The sequence below is a fragment of the Camelus bactrianus genome, chromosome 17 (assembly GCF_048773025.1).
Source record: "Camelus bactrianus isolate YW-2024 breed Bactrian camel chromosome 17, ASM4877302v1, whole genome shotgun sequence".
In the NCBI taxonomy this organism is placed as follows: Eukaryota; Metazoa; Chordata; class Mammalia; order Artiodactyla; family Camelidae; genus Camelus; species Camelus bactrianus.
Window position 1 is genome coordinate 30,251,337 of NC_133555.1, and position 22,461 is coordinate 30,273,797.

At 41.2% G+C, this 22,461-nt stretch overlaps 1 protein-coding gene across 1 annotated transcript in view; it reads right to left on the bottom strand.

Moving 5' to 3' along the window:
• Window positions 1-22,461, bottom strand: part of CACNA2D3 (calcium voltage-gated channel auxiliary subunit alpha2delta 3) — a 776,451-nt gene that overhangs the window by 412,550 nt on the left and 341,440 nt on the right. Inside the window, exons 6-8 of the mRNA XM_074344645.1 lie at window positions 10,968-11,099; window positions 3,822-3,882; window positions 3,585-3,735 (exon numbers count right to left, since the gene is read on the bottom strand). Coding sequence (XP_074200746.1) covers window positions 3,585-3,735; window positions 3,822-3,882; window positions 10,968-11,099 — 344 coding nt within the window. The remainder of the gene's footprint in view (window positions 1-3,584; window positions 3,736-3,821; window positions 3,883-10,967; window positions 11,100-22,461) is intronic.

Below are 22,461 nucleotides of genomic sequence, written 5' to 3' on the forward strand. Positions count from 1 at the left end.
GAGGTAAGTGACCATTTTAAACAGAGAGGAAAAACATACACCGTATTACTAGAGCAATTTTGCCACTGTGGGAATAGGAGGAGATGGGAGGAAAAACCCAACAACATAATTTGGCACGGCAAAACAGGTGAAACACACTTAGGGTTTGAAGAGATGATTGAAGAAAACACAAATAAAGATTTATCAATTACAAATCTACTATTGAGGACTCTCAAAATATTGCCCTGAATGTTTGCATCACCTCCATAAATCCATTTGTTGAAGCCCTACCATCCAATGTGGTGATATTTGGAGATGGACCTTTGGGAGGTAATTAGGGTTAGGTGAAGTTATGAAGGTGGGGCTCTCATGATAAGACTGTACCCTGATAAGAGGAGACGTGAGAGAGTTTGTTCTCTTTCTCTTTCTACCTGCATGAGCACACAGAGAAAATGCCATTGAACACACAGCAAGAAGGTGGCTGTGTGCAAGCAAGAAAGAGAATCCTCACCAGAAACCAAGCCCTGCCAGACCTTGACCTTAGACTTTCTAGCCTCTAGAACTGAGAGAAAACAAATATCTGTTATTTAAGCCACCTAATCTGTGGTATTTTGTTATGGCAGATGGAGCTGACTAATACAGATTCTAAATGTGTAACTATTAAACCGTATTTAGTGGACATTCTGATAATACCTAACCTCATGCATACCCTTTGGTGTAGCAATTTCACTTCTAGATTTTATTCAATAGAAGCACACCTTACCCTGCAAAAATATATGCATGAGTCCATTCATTGTAGCACTCTTGAGTAGAAGAGATTAGTATCAGCATAATGTCCAGCAAAGGGGGACTGGTTAAAAAATTAACACCAACTATAGGGAATGGAATGCTTTGTTCTTCAGATACACTTGATACTAGTATAGAAGCAAGTGCTGAATATTCTGTAAAATAGAATTCTATTTTTGTGGGGAAAAACATGTGTTCATATATACAGAAAAATTTGGAAGGATATGTGCCAAATGGAAAGGGAATGGGAACATTTCTGAATTGTTTAAAATTGTTACATATGTTGCCTATATTAAAAGAATCAATGTGTAAAAGTTACCACTAATTAGTGGTTCCTTTTATGACCTCGGGCTTTTAATACAAATTCACAAACATATTTGATCTATACCCTTACCCATTAAGAGAATAGAGTTCATGATTTTAATACAGAGGCTTCAAATTAAAAAGTTCAGAGTATCTTTCTAGTTTTTGAAATAATTATATAAATAGTCTTGAAGCTGATCATTTATGTTGAAAGCTAACAAACAGATGTACAGTGAGGGTTAATGGGCCCTCTAATGGGTTTCTTTATATAAAGGGCCAATTTGGGGTTAAAAAATACTTTTTTCCTTAACTGTTCTATAACAACTGGCATGTCTACTTTTAATTATCTTAATCACCCTCTCTTCATTATTGAGTTGACACTGTTTGTATATCTTAATGAACTTAACAGAGATTATTTCAATCGATTGGTTTTGTTAACAGAACAATAAATCCTGCCTGATAAAGGATTCACAATGTAATTAGTTAGCTCTTCTTATTATGCAAATTTCTGATACTTCTGTAATGAGTAATTAAAGATTAATAAGAAAGATAGTCCCAAATGAGCTGCTTCTTATCTGTAAATGCTTCAGGATGTGTGGGGATCAAGCTATATTTGCATATTCACAATAAGACTGGTAACTAAAGTTAACTTTTCTCTTGATTTGGAAATCTATATTTCTATCTGAAAATCTCCTTCAAATAGCTGTGCCCGAGGCCACACAGTTTCACAGTAAGATGGCTGAGTGGCTCAACTGTTTTCTTCACTTCTGCTCAGGATACAGGACAAGGGAAACCTGAACAGTTTCTGAGTCCTCACTGTGCCACTTTCTCTAGCTGTATGACCTCAAGTCAGTAGTGTCTACCTCCTCCTGGTGCCAATGTCTCCATACCACATGGTAAAGAGCCAAGGTGAAGACCCAATGAGATCACTGACATGGGACACTTGGCAGTGGCGCTCTATAGAAAGCAGCTGCCAGTGTTACTCATTCAACAAGGATTTAAAGTACTATTTGCCAGGTACTGTCCTAGGCACCGGGGATAGTTCAATGAATAAACAACCTCTGTTTTCAGGAATTTATTATTCTCTTTCTTTTCCCCTTCCTTTTTAGGTCTTTTTAAAATCTGAAGCTATAAATCATGGTGCCCTGCTGTCATGCCTTTTTGCTCCCAGTCTCATCAGAAGCAGTCAGGACACTAATCAAGCAATCTCCTCTGCAAGACCAGTGTCATTTTGACACCCATGCCCTCTGCCCAGTGACTAAAAGTAGGTGTCATGCCCATGTAGAAGGCTGCCTGGAAATAGGGTCCCATGATGACACACACTGCTCAGGGCCCGGAGAGGCCATGCAGACACAGCAACAGCATTCTTAGAGCCTGTCCGTGCTGGTCACTCTTCAAATAGCATCCCTGCTTTCATATCCTACCACTGGCCCCCTGACAGGGGCCCTGAGGGTGATGTGACTGCACACAATTCACAGCTGCTGGCTGATGCGCAGACTCAAGCAGTTCATCCCAATACATGCCATTGTATGCGGCCAAACTAGGTTTCAAAACTAAGTCTCAACTCTGAAGCCCAAGCTCTGTCCCTCTTACCACATTGCCTTCACTGCCTACTGCAGCCACTTCATGTCCCAGATAGAGGTGATATAGTAAAGCACAGGTGAGCACCATGCAGTAGCACCTACCTAACTATTCAAGGAAAGAACCAGGCTTATTGTGACTATCATCTTTGTAAAAGAGTAGGAGAGAAATAAGGGATGAGATGAGGCTAATACCAGAGAATTAAGAAGGAAAGGATAAAGAACTGGAGATGGAGTCCTGAATCAGTGGTCCTGCCCAGGCAGCATGTCACTGGCCAAGTTTGGTTCCCAGATCTTCCACCTCCCAGCTCTGTGACCTCTGCCAAGTCACTGACATGCTCAATCCCTGAGGTTTCACTTGAGAAAATGCCAAAACCATCCCCTACCCTCTAGAGCTGCTGTGAGGAATGAAGGTAATGCAAATTCGAAGAGTAAGCAAATGGCACACAGTTGGCACTTAATAAATGCCACTTCTGTTTCTGAAGCTGAGATAAAGTGCTCCATGAGCCTTAAACTGTTCTCTAGATTTCTGTTGTTGTGTCATCATAATTACTATTACTATCTTGTCATCAGACTAATCTAACTTAAAGTTAATTTCCATGTGAGAAAATCTAGCAGTTAAAGGAAAATCATGCTAGGTCTAATTCTCCAAGGTTCTGAGAAGGTTGGTTTCCCAGGAAAACTGTATCTGGTGCTACTCCTCCTGATGAGAGTGCCTATACGCTAGGTGAGGAGAAGAAATGTGCTCAACTGCTTTCCCATAGTCTCCGAAAGCCCTCGAATACCATGACTCAGTGAATTCACATGGGACTAATGGGTCCTCAGCCTGGGGCATCTAATGCTGTGTACACAAAAGCAATAAGAATGCTAACTGCTTGCTGCTGAAAGATCAAATGAACTCTAAGCGCAGAGAAAGCACAAAACAGCTGCACTCACAGCAATTATGTTGAAGAAGTCATCATCCCCCAGCGTATCCAAAATAGACGAGACCGTTTGCTTTGCAATCGTCAGACGGAGCCCTTTCATGCTGCCACTCACATCAACTAAAATAACCACGTCTTTCGGAGAAGTCGCTGCCTGGATGTACCTAGGTCAGAGGAAAATTAAGTAAAAACGAATCCTCTCTGCAAGTTTTCTCCTTGGAAAAATAACTGAGGTTTGACCATTTCCTACCATTTTCGGTTCCTGCAGTCAAAGGCAATGACTCCATTCTCATCTGGTTCCCATTTAATCCCTAGAAGAAAAATGGAGTTATAAGAAACCCAGATAAACTTCAAATATTTATCCATAGCATTTAAAGGCTGCTCTGCTTTGCTGATTGAATGGACAGAGTGAAAAATCACATGCAAAGACCAACCCTGGGGCTCATCACATGCTCCATCACCAGCTTTGGGAAGGTGCTTTAGGGCTGGAATGCCATAGCAAACACAGCCCTAGCTCAGTTGTTCCAAGACCTGCTAGAGAGTGGTGACATCTTTAGTAATTCGCTGTCCATCAAGAAAGGATATGACTCCAGCCCCTTCCTATGACTAATGATAAAGTTAGCCAAGGTCATTTCTCACTGTTCTGCAAGTTGATGGATCTGGCAACATCATTCATAGATCTTTGGGTAGAGTGAGGCCCTGTCCTTGGACCCAGGTCAGTAATGTCTAGAGCATGGAGGGTAGAAACCATTCAATATGTTTCCATCTCAGAATATATACAAGTCTGTTCTCTCCTCACTCCTGTTTTTAAAATCAAGAGTTTTGGCCTGGCCAAAATGAAGTAAAATGGCCCTAATTATGCTTCATAATAAAGTCTGAATTTCAGGCTTTGAAGCCTAAGAGTTTTCCCCTTGTGTAAATGGGATCCAACATCCTTATTCTCATGGCTTGCAGACTGGTCAGGATAATGTCCAAGGTTGACATTCTCTATTTACAACTTAGTTTTTAGGAGTAAACCTTTATTTAAAAAGAAAAGTGTTTGCTGCCTAAAAATAAGACAGAAAAATCACTGTTTTCAATGAGTGCTGCTCAGGGATGGAGGGTTTGAAACACAGATTTTGGAGTTAAGAAAATAAAAACAGAAAAATTATTTTCACAGGAGAAAATCCTGATGGAAGCACTGAAATTCTCCTTTACAATTAATAACAGCCAGCTCTCTGGACCACACTGGGCCAATGTGCTTAGGATAACATTCCTAAATTATTACAGAGATAACCATAAAATGGCAGTTTGTAAACCAAAGAGTCACTTTGTTCTGTCTTCCTTGTACCTACATTTCCCACCTGCAAATAGAGTCAATTTAAAGGTTCCCTGAAACATATTAAAAAACAGAAGTATAAGAATCCCCTGCCAATTGAAGGTTATTAGGTAATGAAGATAAAATACAACTGACATGAAACTGTACACTAAAGGAGAAGAATGTGATTAATTTTAAAAACATCAGACATACTGCATTTGTATAAAGCTAAGTACAGCTAGAATGGCAGTCTTGACACATAGTGAAATTATATCCATTGTGAGGCTAGGTAATGTTCCAATGTGTAATTCCACAAAAGAATTGGTTTGAGTCCAAATAAAGAGAATTTTTTTTAATGTGTTGACCCATGATAAATATTCAGTGGATGTTTCTTGAATTGAATTGTGTTGAGTGTTCTTAGACCACGACTATATCTGATCATCCTCCACCCGATCTCTACCCTGCCATTCTCCCTCCATCACAGCCTCATCACTGTGTGTTCCACTGGGAGGAGCAAATGTTCAGTTCTGTCTACTGTCCCAACATTTAAGCCAAGGTCTAGGAGGAAGGAATTAATGACACTCAATACTGTCCTTTTGGATTGAGATCCCTTTCCTGCAAATAGGCTTATAATTCCTCCCAGACACTGATGAAATTTGATGCTTTCTGAAAAGTTGATAAGAAATTAGTCTGCTGGGAAAACCTATATATGATACAATTCCAGAGGGAAAGTGAAGCAGATAGGATAACCCCTGAACATTTTGCCTACTAGTCACAATTTTCAAGCACCCTGCCAGTTGATAGTAAATGACTAAAAAATATGGACCTGGCCCCAGCCTGCCCTCAAGAAGCCTCAAGTCTAACAGGGAAGCTGACACTTGATGAGAAATCATGAGCACCATAGATACTGTGAAGGAGAAATACCTAAGGCTATGTTACTGCATAAAAGGTAATCTTAATCCCTAATGTGAAACAGGCACCATTTTAAGCTGAGAGCAGAATGCTGATATATTAGTTTTCTAGGGCTGATGTAACAAAGTCCTACAAATTAAGTCCTGGGGGATAAACGTCAAAATCAAGGTGTCAGCAGGGCTATGCTCCCTCTAAAGGCTCTAGGGAAGAATTCTTCCTTGCCTCTTCTTAGCTTCTGGTGGCTCCCGGCGATGCTTAGGGTTCCTTGACTTGTAGCTGCATCACTCCAATTTCATCCTTCGTCCTCTCATGGCTGTCTTCCCTCTGTGTCTGTGTGTCCTCTCTTCTAATAAAGAAACCAGTCACATTGGATTTAATCCTAATCCAGTATGATCTCATCCCAACTTAATTAGATCTGCAAAGATCCTATTTCCAAGTAAGGTCACATTCTGAAGGTCCAGGTGGACATGAATTTGGAGGGACATTAAACTCACTACATAATGGGAGGACTTGTAAAATAAAAGTGAAGGGTGGCCACAGGGTCAAGAAGATTACCCCCAGGCAGAGAGAATCTTGTCTGCCAAGGTTTGAGCAAAGCATGTCAAGTTCAAGGAACTGAAAGAAGGCTGGTGTGGTGGTGCAGAGAGGATGTCTATGCTGGGGAAAGGAACTTGGATGGCAGCAGGAACCATAAGGCCCATGCCCTTCCTGGTCAGGACAGGAGGTACACACTAAGTGGGGATGAAGCCAGTACCTCAAGATAGTTCTAGGCACGGCTGCCGTGGTGTAACAATAAAGTTCGCACCTTGAATCAAAGTCAGGCTGGATGGGCCCTGAAGGGTCATTTTACCCACACCTGTCACTGCACCCAAAATCTTCATAGCAGGGACACCAAGGCTCTCACAGCTCAACGGATTTTCCCAACATTTCTAATTAGGATTAGGACTTGATCTCCCAAATTCCATGCCACCATTCTCTTCCTTACACAAGCATTTCCATAAGGAGGTTCCATGAGAAGTTTACTGGATAATAGCATGAGTTAAGTGAATAAAAGTAAAACTGGTTTCTATGCCTTGGGAGGAACAGCTGAGGGCCTTTAATCTGCTTAAGTACATCTTAAGTCTCTCCATCTGGGGCAGCAGAGGCAGCATTTACCAAACTAATTTGACTACTGAGCCCTTCCCTTCCCAAGAATCTCAAAACAAAATGTTTTGGGGGGAAAATGTCAGGAAACACTGTCCCAGGCAGTACTCTCCTAGGATATCTCAACATTTTAGCATAAAACTTTATGTACACACAGATATTTTGAAAATGTTCAAGTAATTTCAAATCCCAGAGAATTAATAGTTGATTCATCTTAAATCTTTGAGATCCAGGGAATTGTCACTTAACCAGGAAGCACCCCCAGGAGACATATAATTTCTGGAAGTGCCATTTATGCCTAATGGGACCCCACCCAGGCTGGCTGGGGCATGGAGTCTCGAGATAAAAGGATCAGGGCTGTTCAGCAGCAGATGGCAGTGCCATTCAGCTTCTCTCTGTGGCCATCCAGGCTTCACAACCTACATCAGTGATGGCTGGCCTACCTTCCTCAGCTTTCACAGGCCAGGGTCCCTAAAACATTCAGTATACCCATATGTGAAACTGAAAATAATGTCAAAATCTCTATTGCAGATTCAAATGCTCAAATCTTATTAAATGTAAAATATTGTGTAATATTCCAATCTCCTATTGTTTATCTCCCAAAGGCATTATAAACTAATATTGGAGGGAAATTAATTTCATCTAAGACAACATATGTTTTCATAGTCAGTCTCTTTAGCACATGAAAATGAAGAGAGGGCCAAAAGAGCAGAGCCCAACTCAGCATCATCTGAAGGTTCAAGCCACACACTGCCAATATAATCCCATGTGGCAAAGAAGTTTAAGATTGTCTAACAGGACTATGAAGGATTACAACAAATGGCATGATAAAAATCCAAATATCTTTTTGCCCTCTGCATTTATTTCTGCTTGGCTCCAACCTCCCATTTTGAGATCTCCTCCTCAACAAAGGGTCTTTGTCCACTGCTTCTCTTCTCTCCTTAGTGCAAACTATTTTTCATAAAACTTCCCTGGCACTGCCAATGATACCCAAGCCATCTCCACAAACCACCACTTGAACAAACACTAACTATCCCATTGCAACATGTGACTTCTCTTCCCTATTTGAGAGCAAAAAGTCCAGAAAGATGTGGAAAGAAAGGAAGGAAAATCAAGAGGTAGCAGATGTTGGTTTAGCCCTCACTGGATAGTTTCTGCCCAATTCCTTCTTCAAAAAAATATGTTTTTACTTGGCCCATGATCTAAAATTTAAATAAGTATCTTCCAATATAACTTTAGATTTAAAATAGCTGGTCTAGAATAAAATGCTAGCTTCTAACATGAGCTGAGTTAGTAGTCAAATTTGGCTTCAAAGTATATCCTGAGACACTGGTTACGCATTCCTCGAAAGAAAAAAAAGCTTCTTAATTCAACCAAATGCCATCTTCCTTAACAATCTCTTGAGAAACCTTTCACCATGATAAATGAGAACGTAATGAGAGTCATTATGAGAATTACAAACTATGGTTTTCCATGATCATTTTTATTGGAGTGGTCCTGTTGAGCTGACCAAGGAAGAGAACTCCAATATCAACTTCACTTTATCCGTTGCTAAACCTGAGCCTGATGAGACAAAGTAATGCTGTGCACAGAACCCACACTTGATGGATTACTAGCCAATAGCATGTATGAGCCCTTACTTGCAGAGAGCTCCCTACTTAGCCCTCTGTCTCCATCCTCGTGGCTGTAGCTGTGAACCAGGTTTCACCTTCCTATGGCACAGAAATCATGGGAGAAGAATGAAAAAAGGAGGAGATAAGAGAGATGGAAGAAAGACTCAAAATCCAAATGACAATGCTGATTACCAGAATCTAGCTGTGTCTTGAAACAGCATACTATCTAGGTTTCAAGTTACATGAGCCAATAAACTGGAGCTGGTTCGAACTGGGTTCCTGTCACTTGCAACTAAAATCTCTGATGAATGCATTTCCTCACAAGAGGGAGTTTCATGAGAGCAGAGACCTCTTCTGTTTAGCTCTCCGTTTTATCCTCAGGGCCTCACACAGTGCTTAGAACAAAGCAAGAACTCTGTACATACTTATGTAAGAATAAAGGAACCTCCTTTCTGCTTAAGGACATGTACCCTTATCACTGATTCATACTATTGTACCACTCTAAATGTGGAAAGAAGCATCCAGAAAGAAAAAGAATCCTAGCAAAAAAAGCCCATGGATTCCTCTTCTAATAATCATTTTAAGTCCAGAAGACAAGAAGTGTACTCTCTGTTCAGAACCAAGCACTGAGAGAGCACATGACACTTATCAGGGCAGTGAAATCCCTTTGGAGGACTGTGATCCTTGTCTATTAATATATAAAATATGCCAAAATTTACAAAGTCCAAATTCTGCCACAAGTGTCATAAAAGAACTGTAAGCATTTCTGAGTCAACTGCTATGACTGATAAAAATCTTGTACATAAATTAATCACTCCTATTACATACAAGGGGCCTTTAGGAGGCAATTAGATTTAGATGAGGTCACGAGGGTAGAGCCTCCATGAGGGGGTCAGTGCCCTTTCAGGAAGAGTAGGAAACACCAGAGTTTCCTCTCTCACATGTGAGGACACAGGGAGAAGGCAGCAAGACAGAAAGAGGGGTCTCACCAGGAACCAGATCTGCTAGCACCTTGATCCTGGTCTTCCCAACCTCTAGAACTATGAGAAAAATATGTCTTTTGTTTAAAGAACCTAGTCTCTGGTATTTTGTTATGGCAGCCTGAGATGACTAATATGTCTCTATTATCAAATTTTAAAATTTCAGATTTAATTTGAAGACTTCCTGCTAGTGGAGACAAAAGACGATCTCCAATTTCTTCTTATTCTCTCCACCTTCATCCAAATGCCACGTGATAAGACATCCTTGTGGCTTCCTTGTTGGATCAGCCCCCCTACCATGCTCTATTTTCACAACATCTGCATTAAATTTACTCTCTGTTGAATGTATCAAAACAGATTGCAATTTGGCGACACTGGAACTTTAATTGACCACTGATTATTATAATGTTATCTTTAACAGGATGCTTATTGTTTAAATTTCTGTGAGCTGCAGGAGGAACCATGCATGCCCTGCTGAACACAGCTCTCGGGAAATGTTGAATAATCTGGCAAAGCAGGCACTCGGCAGGCAAGTCTCGGGGCACAGATGCTGTGTGCAGGGCAAACAGCTCCTGAAGGCGGAGGCTGGCAGTCTCTGCGCCTCAAAGTGGGAAGACATCAGGTGCCTAGCCTTACTTAATGAAAACATAAAAGACTCCACTTAATTGCTTCAAGATTATGCAGGGCATTTTTTTCTTCTTTTAGGTTGAGCTTGTTAATTTCTACAGCTGTGATGCTGGCACAATTGCAGCCTTGAGTCCTCTTTTCACAACTTGTAAGGAAAATTAAAACTTCCTTTTTTAATTAAAATTCAAACCAAGCCAGAATTAAAATCCTATTGCAAAGCAGAGGCCTGGGAAGGCCCTAAAAAGAACACCTGTTCCAAAGTCATGATAGACAAACTCTGACAAATACACCCGTTTGAGGGTGTTCTTGGTGGCCCTGAACATCAGTAGTACTTTGGCCATTTCAATGTCTTCCTCCAGGGGTAGTCAGCTCGGAGTAGGGAACTGTAAGTTCAAATTTTCCATTTCTTACATCTTTCAGTCAGAATTTAACTCAGCCAATTATGGCTCGCTCCTTTCCCTGGTAATAATAACAACAACAATAATAACAGTAATAGTAATAAAAGCAATCTCTTGTCCAGAAAGATTGAATATAGTACGTTTCACATTCCAATTCCTCACTTTTGGTGGCAGATCTAAGAATTACTCTATTGAGAAAGATGCTGAAAACACAGGCAGGTCCAAATGCCTTATGCGTGTGTGCATGCGTGGGCAGACACCACATTGCCATTTCTGTCCTATATCTTGACAAAAGATTTAATAGATTTGAACTTAATCTTTCATTTTCTCCTAAGGGACAGAAAAAAATTTCTAACCCTGAACCCTAAAGGAAAATACCACAGGATCAGTAATTTGAATCATAATTCTCAATATAGGGATACTCACCTGGATACTGCCTAAAAAAGCCCTTTGCACTTCCAAAGTACTGCCATATGAGACTCGGGTCACGATCAAAGTTATCTACAAAAACTTTGTTTAGGGATTCAGACCAGTAGACTCCGTTGACAATCGCTGGGTCTGAAAACAAAGAGAAAGAGAGAAGAAGAATGTTAGAAACCAAAGTGAAACAGAACCCCAGTTAGCATCCCACACAGTTAGCAGATATCAGAATGGAGCCCATCCTGCAGGAAGCTGTGAAGAAATCTGTAGCTCCCGAAATGTTTAGCTCCTGGGAATTCCATACATTAGGGCTTCTCCATCCTACCTGATCCCTCCAAGCCACCCAGGAGCCTCTACTGATGGCTTCTTCCTTGAAAGGAACTTTCAATCTGGCAGAGCACATAGTTCTTGAGAAAGCAAAGAGAGACCTTTTTAGCATTCTTTTCCACTTTTTGCCTCCTAAGTCAGAACTCAGCATTATAAACAGGAAAAATATGTTTTCTGTCATGGCAATCACCTCAGCCAAAACAGCTCCTTCCAATTCTCTCCACCTCTGAGTTTAAAAGTTTGCTTTTAAAAAAGTAATTTTTTTAGTAAAGTAAAAAAATAAGTAAATAGATTTACTTATTTTTTAAATAAAAAAAGTAAATAAGTAAAAAATACGTAACTAAATCTCTCTACTTCTTTTTTTCAGCATATTGTGAGCTCCATAAGGGCAGGAGCCATCTCCTGCTGTACCCCTTTGACCAGCACATGGCAGAAACTCCAAAAATGTATGGATGGACAAAGAGATGGATGGAAGAATGGATAGATGGATGGATAGATGGATTAATGAATACAACAAAGGTTGTTCTCCAATTCCAGACAACTATCTACTCTTCTGCCCTGTGAAGCCATGAGCAAATCTCTTTTCCTCACCCTTGGCAGCCCAAAGAAAACCTCTCGCCTTTTGTCCACAGATGAGAGTTAAGGGCAAAGACAAAGACAGAAAATAAACAAGTATTAATTGTGTACTGGTCAAAGGAAGGTAGATCACTGGGGATGCTCTGTAACTGTCCACTTTATTTTTCAACCTCGGAAGATTTGCGTTCAAAATGACACAACATTAAACAAAATTTTGTTCTAAGAAAGGAGATAATTGTCCAGTCCCAGCATGATGAGGGAAAGAATGATGACAGGATGAGCATGTTCATAATTAGGACGAGGAGGAGGAGAAACCTTTGCTAATTCTTTCCTGCAAGGCAGACACTGTGTTCATCTTCGCTCCTATCACCCCCACCACAGCCCTCCAAAGCAGATCCATGTTGTCCTCCATGCTACACAAGCGGAAATGGAACACTTTCCTAAAATACCCAACTAGTAAATGGCAAAGCCTCTGATTTGTAGTTTTCTTATTTGTAAAATGGGGATAATAATGCCCACCTGTTTGGGCTCTTTGGCAGGTCAAACACATTGACAGGAAGAGATTAATGGCCACAGGCATTCACAAAGCCATTAATGGACTTAATCCATTCCCCTGGAGTCCAGCACCCACACCAGAATTCCCTATCAGACTTTGAGTCACAGCAATCCCACTGTGGTGTCCTCATTCCAAAGATTCCTCCATATTATACAGACAGGGGATGGGAACAGATTCCATTAGTCCAGTCTTCTAGTCCCACAGTACGCCAACGAGCAGAGCAACTCTAAAAATGTTTACATATATTAGATACACTGCAAGGAAACTCACTTTGGCACTGGTGCTTACCACTCCTCCTTCCTAGCTGCCTGTTCTTTGCCAGCTGGTTGCGCCCAAGGTGCAGAGGTACGAGACAGAGCCCACAAAAGGGCACCTGACCCAGTGGGCAGACATGGTTCCTTGTCATGCTGTCTTACCCCCAGCCTGTCTTATTCTTTCAGACCACTCACCCAGATTCAACAGGCTATTGGAATTCTAACTCTCATCTCAAGGGTAAATGCTTCAACTCTTGTAAACTATAAAAAACCATATCATAGGCTGGGAGAATGAAAATGATCAATTCACTTTTTCCCTCCAAGCAATTTTGAGTAAGAGTTTATCCTCACAATCCTGGAAAATGGAATCCTTTATTGTTCCAGTCCAAGCTTGACAATAATTACTGTGATTCACTGCTTGCTATGAAAGCCACTTAAATTAGTCCACAAAGGTGCAAATACAAAAATGACTGAAAAAAATCCATGGTTCCTGCCTCCTCCATCAATGACCTCAATTTTAAAAACCTCCCACAATAAGAAGCAAAAATTCCATTTCACTAGCTCTGTCTCGACATGTTAAGAAGTCCAGCAGTTTCCAGTTAGATAATTCTTTTTTCTTGAGCATGGTTTCTTCGTGGGGTAATAAAAGGCTGCCCATGTCTCCAGGTAGCCCTAGAAACCTAAGATTGCTCCCTCCTTCCAGGAACCATGAGCATTTTTGGAAATGCAAAAAAGAATTATAGTGCCTGAGGATAATTTCATCCACTTCATTTGTACACCACATCTTGCTCTGAAATTATGCCTTTTCAAGAAAAGGGGGCTTCAGTTTTCCCAGGGTATGGTGAACAAGCAAAGTAGAATCAGTAAAAAAAATATGGTCAAGTTAAAATGGGAGCTGTGTTACACACACCTATTTGATCAAGTATTTGAAATAATACTTCCTCTGGCTTGTGAAATCATCACAGTGTATTGCTTTCACAACCCTGCTTAGCAAGTAATTTTAATAGAAGGGAAAGTCTTGAATTGCTGTCTATTGTTGTAGTCAAGTAATAAAAGAGATGGGGAAAAAAAAACTCAGGAAAATGGTGACATTGTTAAGTGGGGCCTTTATCTAAATATTTAGGTTAAAAAAAAAGACTTAAGTTAAAAAATTTTTTTCCCAACAGCATTTCTTTACACAGAGCAAAAATGAAGTAGCTCAAAGGGTCAGTGCTGCCCATTGTACCCCGAGTACCCAAGTCCCCAGCTCCTTACACTGTCTACTGAGGAGGAAGGAAACATTACACTGGAGCATGGACTAGCTAAGGCCTGATGCTCCCTCTATGGCTGTTAAACTGATTTGCTTACTTACGGCCACTTTTGAAAGTGACACCATCCTCCTAAGTAGAAGGCTTATCATTTTCTTTGTTTGTGTTTTCTTTCAAAATTTGTTTAAAAGCCCCCTGTGCTTCAATCAAGGTTCTTCAAGAGTCTTAGATTAATCTGAATTTTCACTTTCACCTCTAACCCTATTCTATGGGGCTTAATGGATTGTATCAGCTTCCTGTGGCTGCTGTAAGAAATTACTACAAACTGGGGGGCAGGGATGCTTAAAAGAAAAGAAATGTATTCCAGAGGACAGAAGTCCAAAATCAAGGTGTTAGCAAGATTGGATCCTTCTGGAGGCTCTGAAGGAGAATCTATTCCAGTCCTCTCTCTTAGCTTCTGGTGGTTGCCAGCAACCCTTGATGTTTCTTGCCTTATAATAAACACATCACTCCAATTTCTGCCTCCATCTTCACTTGGCCTCTGTGTGTCCCTGTGTCAAATCTCCCTCTCTCTTTTTCTTTAAGGAAATCAGTGACTGGATTTGGGGTCCACTATAAACTCAAGATGACCTAATCTCAAAATCTTTATCTTAATTATATCTACAAAGACCCTATTTCCAAATAAGGTCAAATTTGCAAGATTTACTGGAGGTTAGGAATTGGACATACCCTTTGGAAGCCACTATTCAATCCACTACATATACTCATACTCTCTTAATTATCTCCTACACAATATACCCATATTCCATGGTTTGTAATGTACTGTTTTTAAAGTCTGAGTTTAACAGGTGCATGTCTTTTCCTAATGAAGGATATTTAAAGGCCTTCTCCCATTTCTTCTTTCGGGAACAATTTAGATTCTCACGTCTGCATTACAATTTTATGAGCTTACAATTCTTCCTAAACTCTTTCAATGGGTCCTACCTGTAATGCACCAAACTGGATTAAAATCATTTCCTAATGTCCAGTGTCCATGCCTAGCCTTCTCTGCACAATAAAGTGAACTCTACATAACATGGTCTTTTTACCCAATGTTCCCATCCATTCTGCATCAACTTATGATTCATATTGGTCAACATCAAGTCCAGGAATAATAGTTCCGCCTCCTGTTTCTTCTACCTTGTGAGAAATTAAATTACCTTCGATGCCCATCAAAAATTTATCAGATGTTCAGCTTGCAGTAAAACAGACTACTAGCAGATGTTCAGGGAGTAAGAGTCCCAGACCACCTTTCTGATCAATTTGCAATTTGTATCTTAAAAGCACTCACACATCCCTGCTCTGTCTTTATAATGTATCATATAATTCATCAAAAAATCACGTTTGTAGTTTCCTTTTTTATTTCCACCCAAATCATTGCTTTCACCTGTGCTTAAGAGGAGGCTGCCTGATGTTACAGATGGGCAATGCTCTTTCTGCACACTCCCCCTTATACATACTCATGCACGTTTCCTTTTAGTTCTATTTCCCTGAATAAGTAGCCATCGCATTTCAGTCATAAGTTCCACCCTCTTGCGTCCAACCTGAGACAATCAGTCTCAAGCAAATTAATGTATACAGAGCACTTAGCCCAGCAACTGGCAAATACAAAATGCTCCATAAATACTGGCCATTATTTACTCCATGTTTTAGCAAATAAACAAATAGAGTTCCAAGAAGACTCCTAACTTGCATCCCTGCTCTTTGCAGTGTACCTCTGGGAAGCACCTTGACAGTGCAGTCACTGAGTCGGAATCCCAGGTTTGAGAACTCACTCAGCACTTGTTAGCTAATGGCCTTGGACTTGTCCACTTAACTTCCCTAAGTCCCAGTGTCTCCATCTGTAGAAGGCAAATGAAAGCAGCCCACCCTTAAAAGCTGGTGATACAAGGCACACAGGCACCCAGCAGCAGGAGGGCTCCCTAACTGTCAGCGAGTACATCACTAGTTGCAGCTCTGTATTGAGCCCCCAACCCTCCACCCAGGGCAGTCCAGCTCTCCTAGGACCATCCAGGCTCTACCTACATCTTTCTCTCTTCTTCAAATTATCAGCGCCAGGCACTCTCAATGACTCTCATTCATTTTGTTCATTCAATGAATATCTATTGAGCACCTACTATTCAGGCATTCAGCAGTGTCAGACCATAAAGCTGACATTTCAGTCTGAGCAGAGGAAACAATGGAAAAGAAATGAGAATTCCAAACAAAAGTGGGTGTGATGAAGAAAATTAAAAGGGATGGTAGGCCTGAGACTTACCACTATGTTGTTGGTTGGGAGGAGGGCAGTTATTCAAATTGGGTGGTCAAAGTCGATCTCTTTGAGGAGGGACCTGAATGTTAAGAAGGTGTCAGCTTAAAACCCCCTTGGCCAGCAAAAGTTATCCAGGCAAAGGGAACAAGTTCAAAAGTCAGGAGCTGGGAAGAAATGAATGTCTTAGGGAACAACAAAGCCACGAGTGTTGCTGAGGCCCTGTAAGCAAGAGGGAGAGGTACAGTATGGGGCTGAAAAGGTGGACAGGCCACGGTGAGGATTTTAGCAGATAGGCAAAGTTTCCTGCCAAGCACACATTTTCTAACAGATAATCTGTGTTCCACCAGTGCCAAAGCCCATCACACTTTTATTCATGGTTCCAAAATCAAATTTCTCTTCTGAAATCTATAGCCAGCAGAGACTACTTCCTTTTTCCAGGATACATCCTTCAAGCAATCAGGATCTTTATGGATGCCTTAGTATTTGAGTTTCCTCTCCGGACCTCAAAGTTACCTGATACTCCCTTCATCTTTTTTCTCAGTATCATTTATTCTCCAGTGAATTAGCAGCACTGTATTAATTGAAACCTGCCATTTTCTACCACAAAATATGGGTCCACTTCTAGAGAATCTGATTATACATGAATAATTATAGGCTACTATGGAATCACAAACTACTGTTACCCAAAATCACGAACGAATTCACGTTCATCTGGGCTTCTGAAGTATGGTCCTTGTGAAGAAGGTATTTATTTCCTTCCTAGAATAAGCTGGAGGATGGATCTTGGGCTTTCCTGAAGGTCTCCGAAGGTATGTGTCTCCTGGCTATAAAATTACAACTACACAAGGGCTGCTGGGGTCACTGAGTCTACACAGTTTTCTGCAGCACCACATGTTGGACCGGATTCAAGAGGATAATGGCTGGAGAGGTTTCATGTCTCCCATGTCAGCAAGCAAATGACATCTCTTTCATTTATTCCAAATAGATAATAGATTAAATAATGAATACTTTTGATGGTAATTATCAAGCACTTACATGTATTGGAAGATAGCCCTTAATGTGTGTTGAATTATAAAATAGATTTATTAGCCAAACATTCACCCTTCCTCTAAATTTAGTGATGTGCTAAATATTAAATGTAACTTGCTTTTCACATGTCTGGAGGCATTTCCTGGCAGTCCTAGGATGAGAGGGATGAAGAAGACTCATGGCCCAGTGCTGAAACACTCTGGATGGAGTCAGGAAGCAAAATGACTGGTAAACACACCTATCAGTTTGGCAAATCCTAGAGGGTGCTCTGGACTCTCAGCCTGTTGCCTCAGTATGCTAGACTTCAAGGCTAATTCCCTAGTGAGATTGAACATCAATGACTTAACTTGTTTGTTGGTGGTCTTTTGCCTTACATATATCAACTTCAAATAGTCATCCTCCCCCAATATATTTAAAATTTTGTGGAGAAACTTGCATTTCTTCCTGTCATTCTTTATTCCCCTAGGAAAAAAACCATTTCCAAATCTTTCTCATAGATATTAAAAGAAAATTATTTGATTGAAATCAAAATGATGATGATGCTAGCAGCAAAGTTTGCCATTTCTGGAAATTACAATGTGTCACATACTATGTAGGACAGTTAAAAACTACTCTTCCTAGCCTGATTTTACAGAGGAGGGAACTGATCCTCAAAGCACTGAAACCCATTGCCCCAGTACATCACCTGTCCAAGGTAGAGGTCAGAAAAATACTGGCTGTGTCCAAACTATTAGATGGAAGAAACTGGAATAGAAGCCTTGAACTCTATTTATTGCCTACCTGACAGTAAGTAGGGGTGGAGGAAAAAGGTGGCATGGGAGGTAAAGTCTACACACCAGGTAACATGTGGCTCAGAGCAGGCTGTCTGCCCCCAGCTATCAATAAATGAATGAAGTGGGTGGCTTCTAAAGGAAGGGGCTGGGATCAGGCTTTCTTGGGGCTCTGACATAGCCTCTTCACACCTAATGCTCAGGGCATGTGTGTGGGTTAAAGGGGACATGGTGGATAAAAATAAAGAGTACCATTCAGAGCCCATCTGAAAGGGTCCCGCAAGACCTCCCCCTCAGGGTCTCTGCTGCAGAGCCACCAGTGAGGCTCTTTGACTACCATCGGCGTTTGGATTTGGGGGCTGCTTGCAGAGGGGACATTCCTAAGGCATAAAACCTCAGATAAGGCACTCTAGAGTGACGATAAGCAAATCTCACGGGGCCTCTGATTGTAAAATGGCATTTGATAAATTGCAGTTAAGCTGGTATCACTAATTTAAAACACCTCATCTGATATGTGATCTTGTCCCACTAACTGAGTCTCCCCTGAGGTCTCTAACAAACAGTTGGAGAACCAGAGCTTACTTTCTCCCTGAGGTTTTGCTCTGGTTGGAAAGGGAATAAAACTCACCGTGGACAGGTGCAGAGAAGGAGTGAGCCCAGTCACCCTTTTCCCACCAAGTACTAGAACAACGCCAGCTTTGGAAGACCCTTTGTAAGATGTGGGTAAAGGGTGGAATGGGACCAGAGCCACTCAGTCCTGGGCCTCGGTCCCAAATACACCCCCCATCAAAGTGAAGCCAAATAAGTTTACCCATTCAGTCAATAAGTACTTAAAAATACACCGGGTATTTGAAGGCTTGTGCTATGTTCCATGACAGGGGGGCACATAAAGAAACAATTCTGGAGAAAATTGATATTATGAGAAGTCACACACAATAAAAGACAACTCCCAGTCAGAGAATAGAATATACATCTGTCATCATTTGGTAAGAACCCATTCCTGATATTTACTCAGAAAGTCTCCTCTCATTCCAACCTTTCAGAAGAAAGAAATTTAAACATTCTTCTCTTCCATCTTCTGGCTCCCAGTAAAATATGATTTTGTGAGCCTGCCATCTGTGCTGATGCTATCAGTTTTTTATTTATATTTAATATAAACACAGCCCCAAGGCTAGCAGGTACCCTGACAGGGTCTGAAATAAAATTGCCAGGGAACTGTACAAATGCATGTAGCAATTAAGGAGCTGTCAGGGACATTGCTGGTGTGAAGACATAGAGCTGTGAGCTGGACAAAGGAAGGCACTGAGTCGGAGGCTAAAGGAGCAGAGGGCTGCAGAGAAAACAGGGTAGCAGGCTCACGTACCACGATGCAGTGGGCCCAAAAACCACAGGCAGGGAGATAAGCGGACTGTGGACACCCAAAAAAGGGAAATGGAGCCAAGTATAACTTCACTGTTTGTTTTCAGTACCCAAAGGCAAAGAGCAGACTACTGACACTGCTCTGAAATTTATATGGAGAAACAATATGTAGCCTTGAGTTTTGCTTTCAAGAGAGGCTTCAGTCGGGGGACATGAGGGCAGGGTCGTGGAAAAGAATATGTATTCTGCACTGCTTTTAAGAGCTGTCACAGTAGTTGGTATCAGCCTGAAAAACTGGCTTGCGGGTGAGAAAGATAAGGTGGATATGGAGGAAACGTGAGTTTTAAGTGAGGAAGAGGGAGACATGAGCTAGCTGGAAGGCGAGGTACAACTGAAGGGAAATTTGAGCTGAGCCATGAGGAGGGCCACAAAACGCCTCTGTGCCATATTCAGTACAAGTCCTGCTCACACCTACACTGTCATCGATTTAACAGGCAATTTGGTAGTGATGGGGATGGGGGTGGTCATGGCGATGGAGGTGCAGACATACTCTCCTCGTACCAAGATCTTGTCATCCTTTGAGATGCTAGAAGCCTTGGTCTTTGTAACGGGGTGAGGTGGGGTGAGGAAATGAGGGCATCTAATGAATGGCCTGGGTTTGGGGATCAGAGTGACCAGGTCTAGTAATAGGGTCTTTTGTGACAATTTACTTTTAAATTCCCAGGAGAGGAGTACCTTTTTCCAAATGGAATGCTGCTGCCAGAGATCTGAATTACAGATAGCCAATGAGGTAACAGAATAAAGAAAACTTAATATCCTCTTTCTTGAACCATGGATGGAAAGTGGCTTATGCCCAGCTCTCACCTGCCTCCCAACACACACACATACACATACACCACCCCCAACAAGCCATCCTAGGCAAGTGCTTTCAGGTAGAACACAAAGAAATTTTTAAAGACTTCAGCCATTGCATATTTCATTATGTTAGAGAAATTTTAAGCAAAACATTGAACCCATGGATACACAGATTATTGCTCAGAATGAGGCTATGTTTATTTAGGTAACAATAGTGAGTCAGTGTACAGAGAGCATTAAGTAATCAGACAGGCATTGGCCAGAAACAGATGAAGTCATGAGTAAGGCCCATCAGTGGCTGGGCCTGGGGAAATGAGCTCCAGTGGCTCAAAGCTACAATGCTCATCACCTCCTCCCAGTTTCCTGCCTAAGTAACTCACACCACAACCTTAAACAACATCTGGATCAGTGTGTGGAATGGCAGGTGACATGCAAACACATTCTTTGTATAAAGAAAACTATAGTGTTTCTTTAATAAAATATACGTGATACATCCTCTATGTCTTCTGGCTCTAAAGCCGACAGACTCCTGAAGGCATTCAGCCTCAAGAATATGAAAATGTAGTCATGGTCACATAACCAAGGGCATTTCTAGCTTGACACCCCTAGAAGCATGTAAACAGGAGTCAGAAGTAGGCCTAACAAAAAGCAAAAAGATGCTGTAAGAAGCAGACAACATTCTCTGCAAATAAGCTATAAGGAAGATCCGCCCCCTCACAGAGCTCCACAGAGGAAGCTAATTTCATGCCAAGGTGGTTTTGATGGATATGGCACCAGGGGACTGGGTTCACATGGCTAGAACATTATAGGAATTTGCTTTTGATGCTCAATTTCATGGAAAGATTCTCAGGTTGTAAGCACTCCCCGCCCTCAACTGTACCACTGGAAGTTCAAACTGCTCCCAAAAAGCATGAAATATACTAGGAATAATATCAGCTTCCAATAATGTTGGCCAAGAAATATTAACAAGGATTTTCCAGCCTTCTTTCCACCAGACCTCATTCACCCCACAAATGATTTTAACAACTATTTTTTGGCTTGTTAAGCAATAGAAGTTGGACCCAATTAATTGAGACCAAATGAGTGAATTTATGGATCTTCAGTAGCTGATGCACACTAACTCCTGAGTGGCAAGGATGGGTGCTTGATGGTCCCCTCCTCTTGGGACACTGAGTTCATGAAAAATCAAATGGGGTAGGTTTAATTCTATTCTGTGATTTGTATCTAGGATGACCATATAGTTTATTATCCGAACTTTTGAGAGGGGGGTCTTTTTATTAATACAGAGAGATAACTAGTGTAAGTAGGTCTATCCTTGGCAGAACAGAATAGACAGGCATTCCATTTACAACTCACCGCATTCCACAAGGAATAGAACTGAATGACTCTGTGTGTGTGTGTGTGTGTGTGTGTGAGAGAGAGAGAGAGAGAGAGAGAGAGAGAGAAAGAGAGAGAGATATCTGGTGTGATCATGATGTACAGTTGTTTGGTTAACCAAAAAGAATTAGACCAAGAAATCATTTTTATAATAATACATCAAATACCTTATTTTAACATTTAGCCAATCATTGTACATGAGGCCATGGCCTTTTGAGTACTGGAGGCAGTTAGCTATTTGTGGATGTTCAGCATGCTCTAGACATCAGCCAGTGTTTTACTGATGGGAGAGGAAATGGAGAACATTAATTAATCCACTAAATTGCTTAACTGGAGGCTACTTAAGACTCTTTCTACTGTAATTATGTCAATACATCCTCTACTTCGTCAAGTTGGGAATCTTTCCAATTCAAGGAACCAAACAGACAAATTAAAATATCTTTAAAAAACTGGCCTATAGAACTAAAAAGATTAGGGATAGAAATAGCTTAAAGAGTAGGCTGATCCAGAAATTGCTAATGGTTTCACCAAGGCTCTGGTTTCTGTCTTTCTATTCTGCATCCAACTGAGCTGGCTCCATCTTCAGACACTTTCTCTCATACATCCTGGCCTTTCACCCTACAGCCCTTGCTCCACCAATTCCACCTTTTCCCCTTATGGGGTCACAAAAATGCTCTAGCACTTACAGTCATCAGCCTTTTTCCCACCCTACTCATAGGTAGAATGTGAGATCTTCAAATGCCTCCTTACTTTTTTTGACTTTGACCACTACATCCATCCCTGAACTAATCAACAGAGGAAGGAGATGAAGCATGCTGATTGATCAATTTAAACCTGCTGAGTCTTGGGTCTGATTTCAA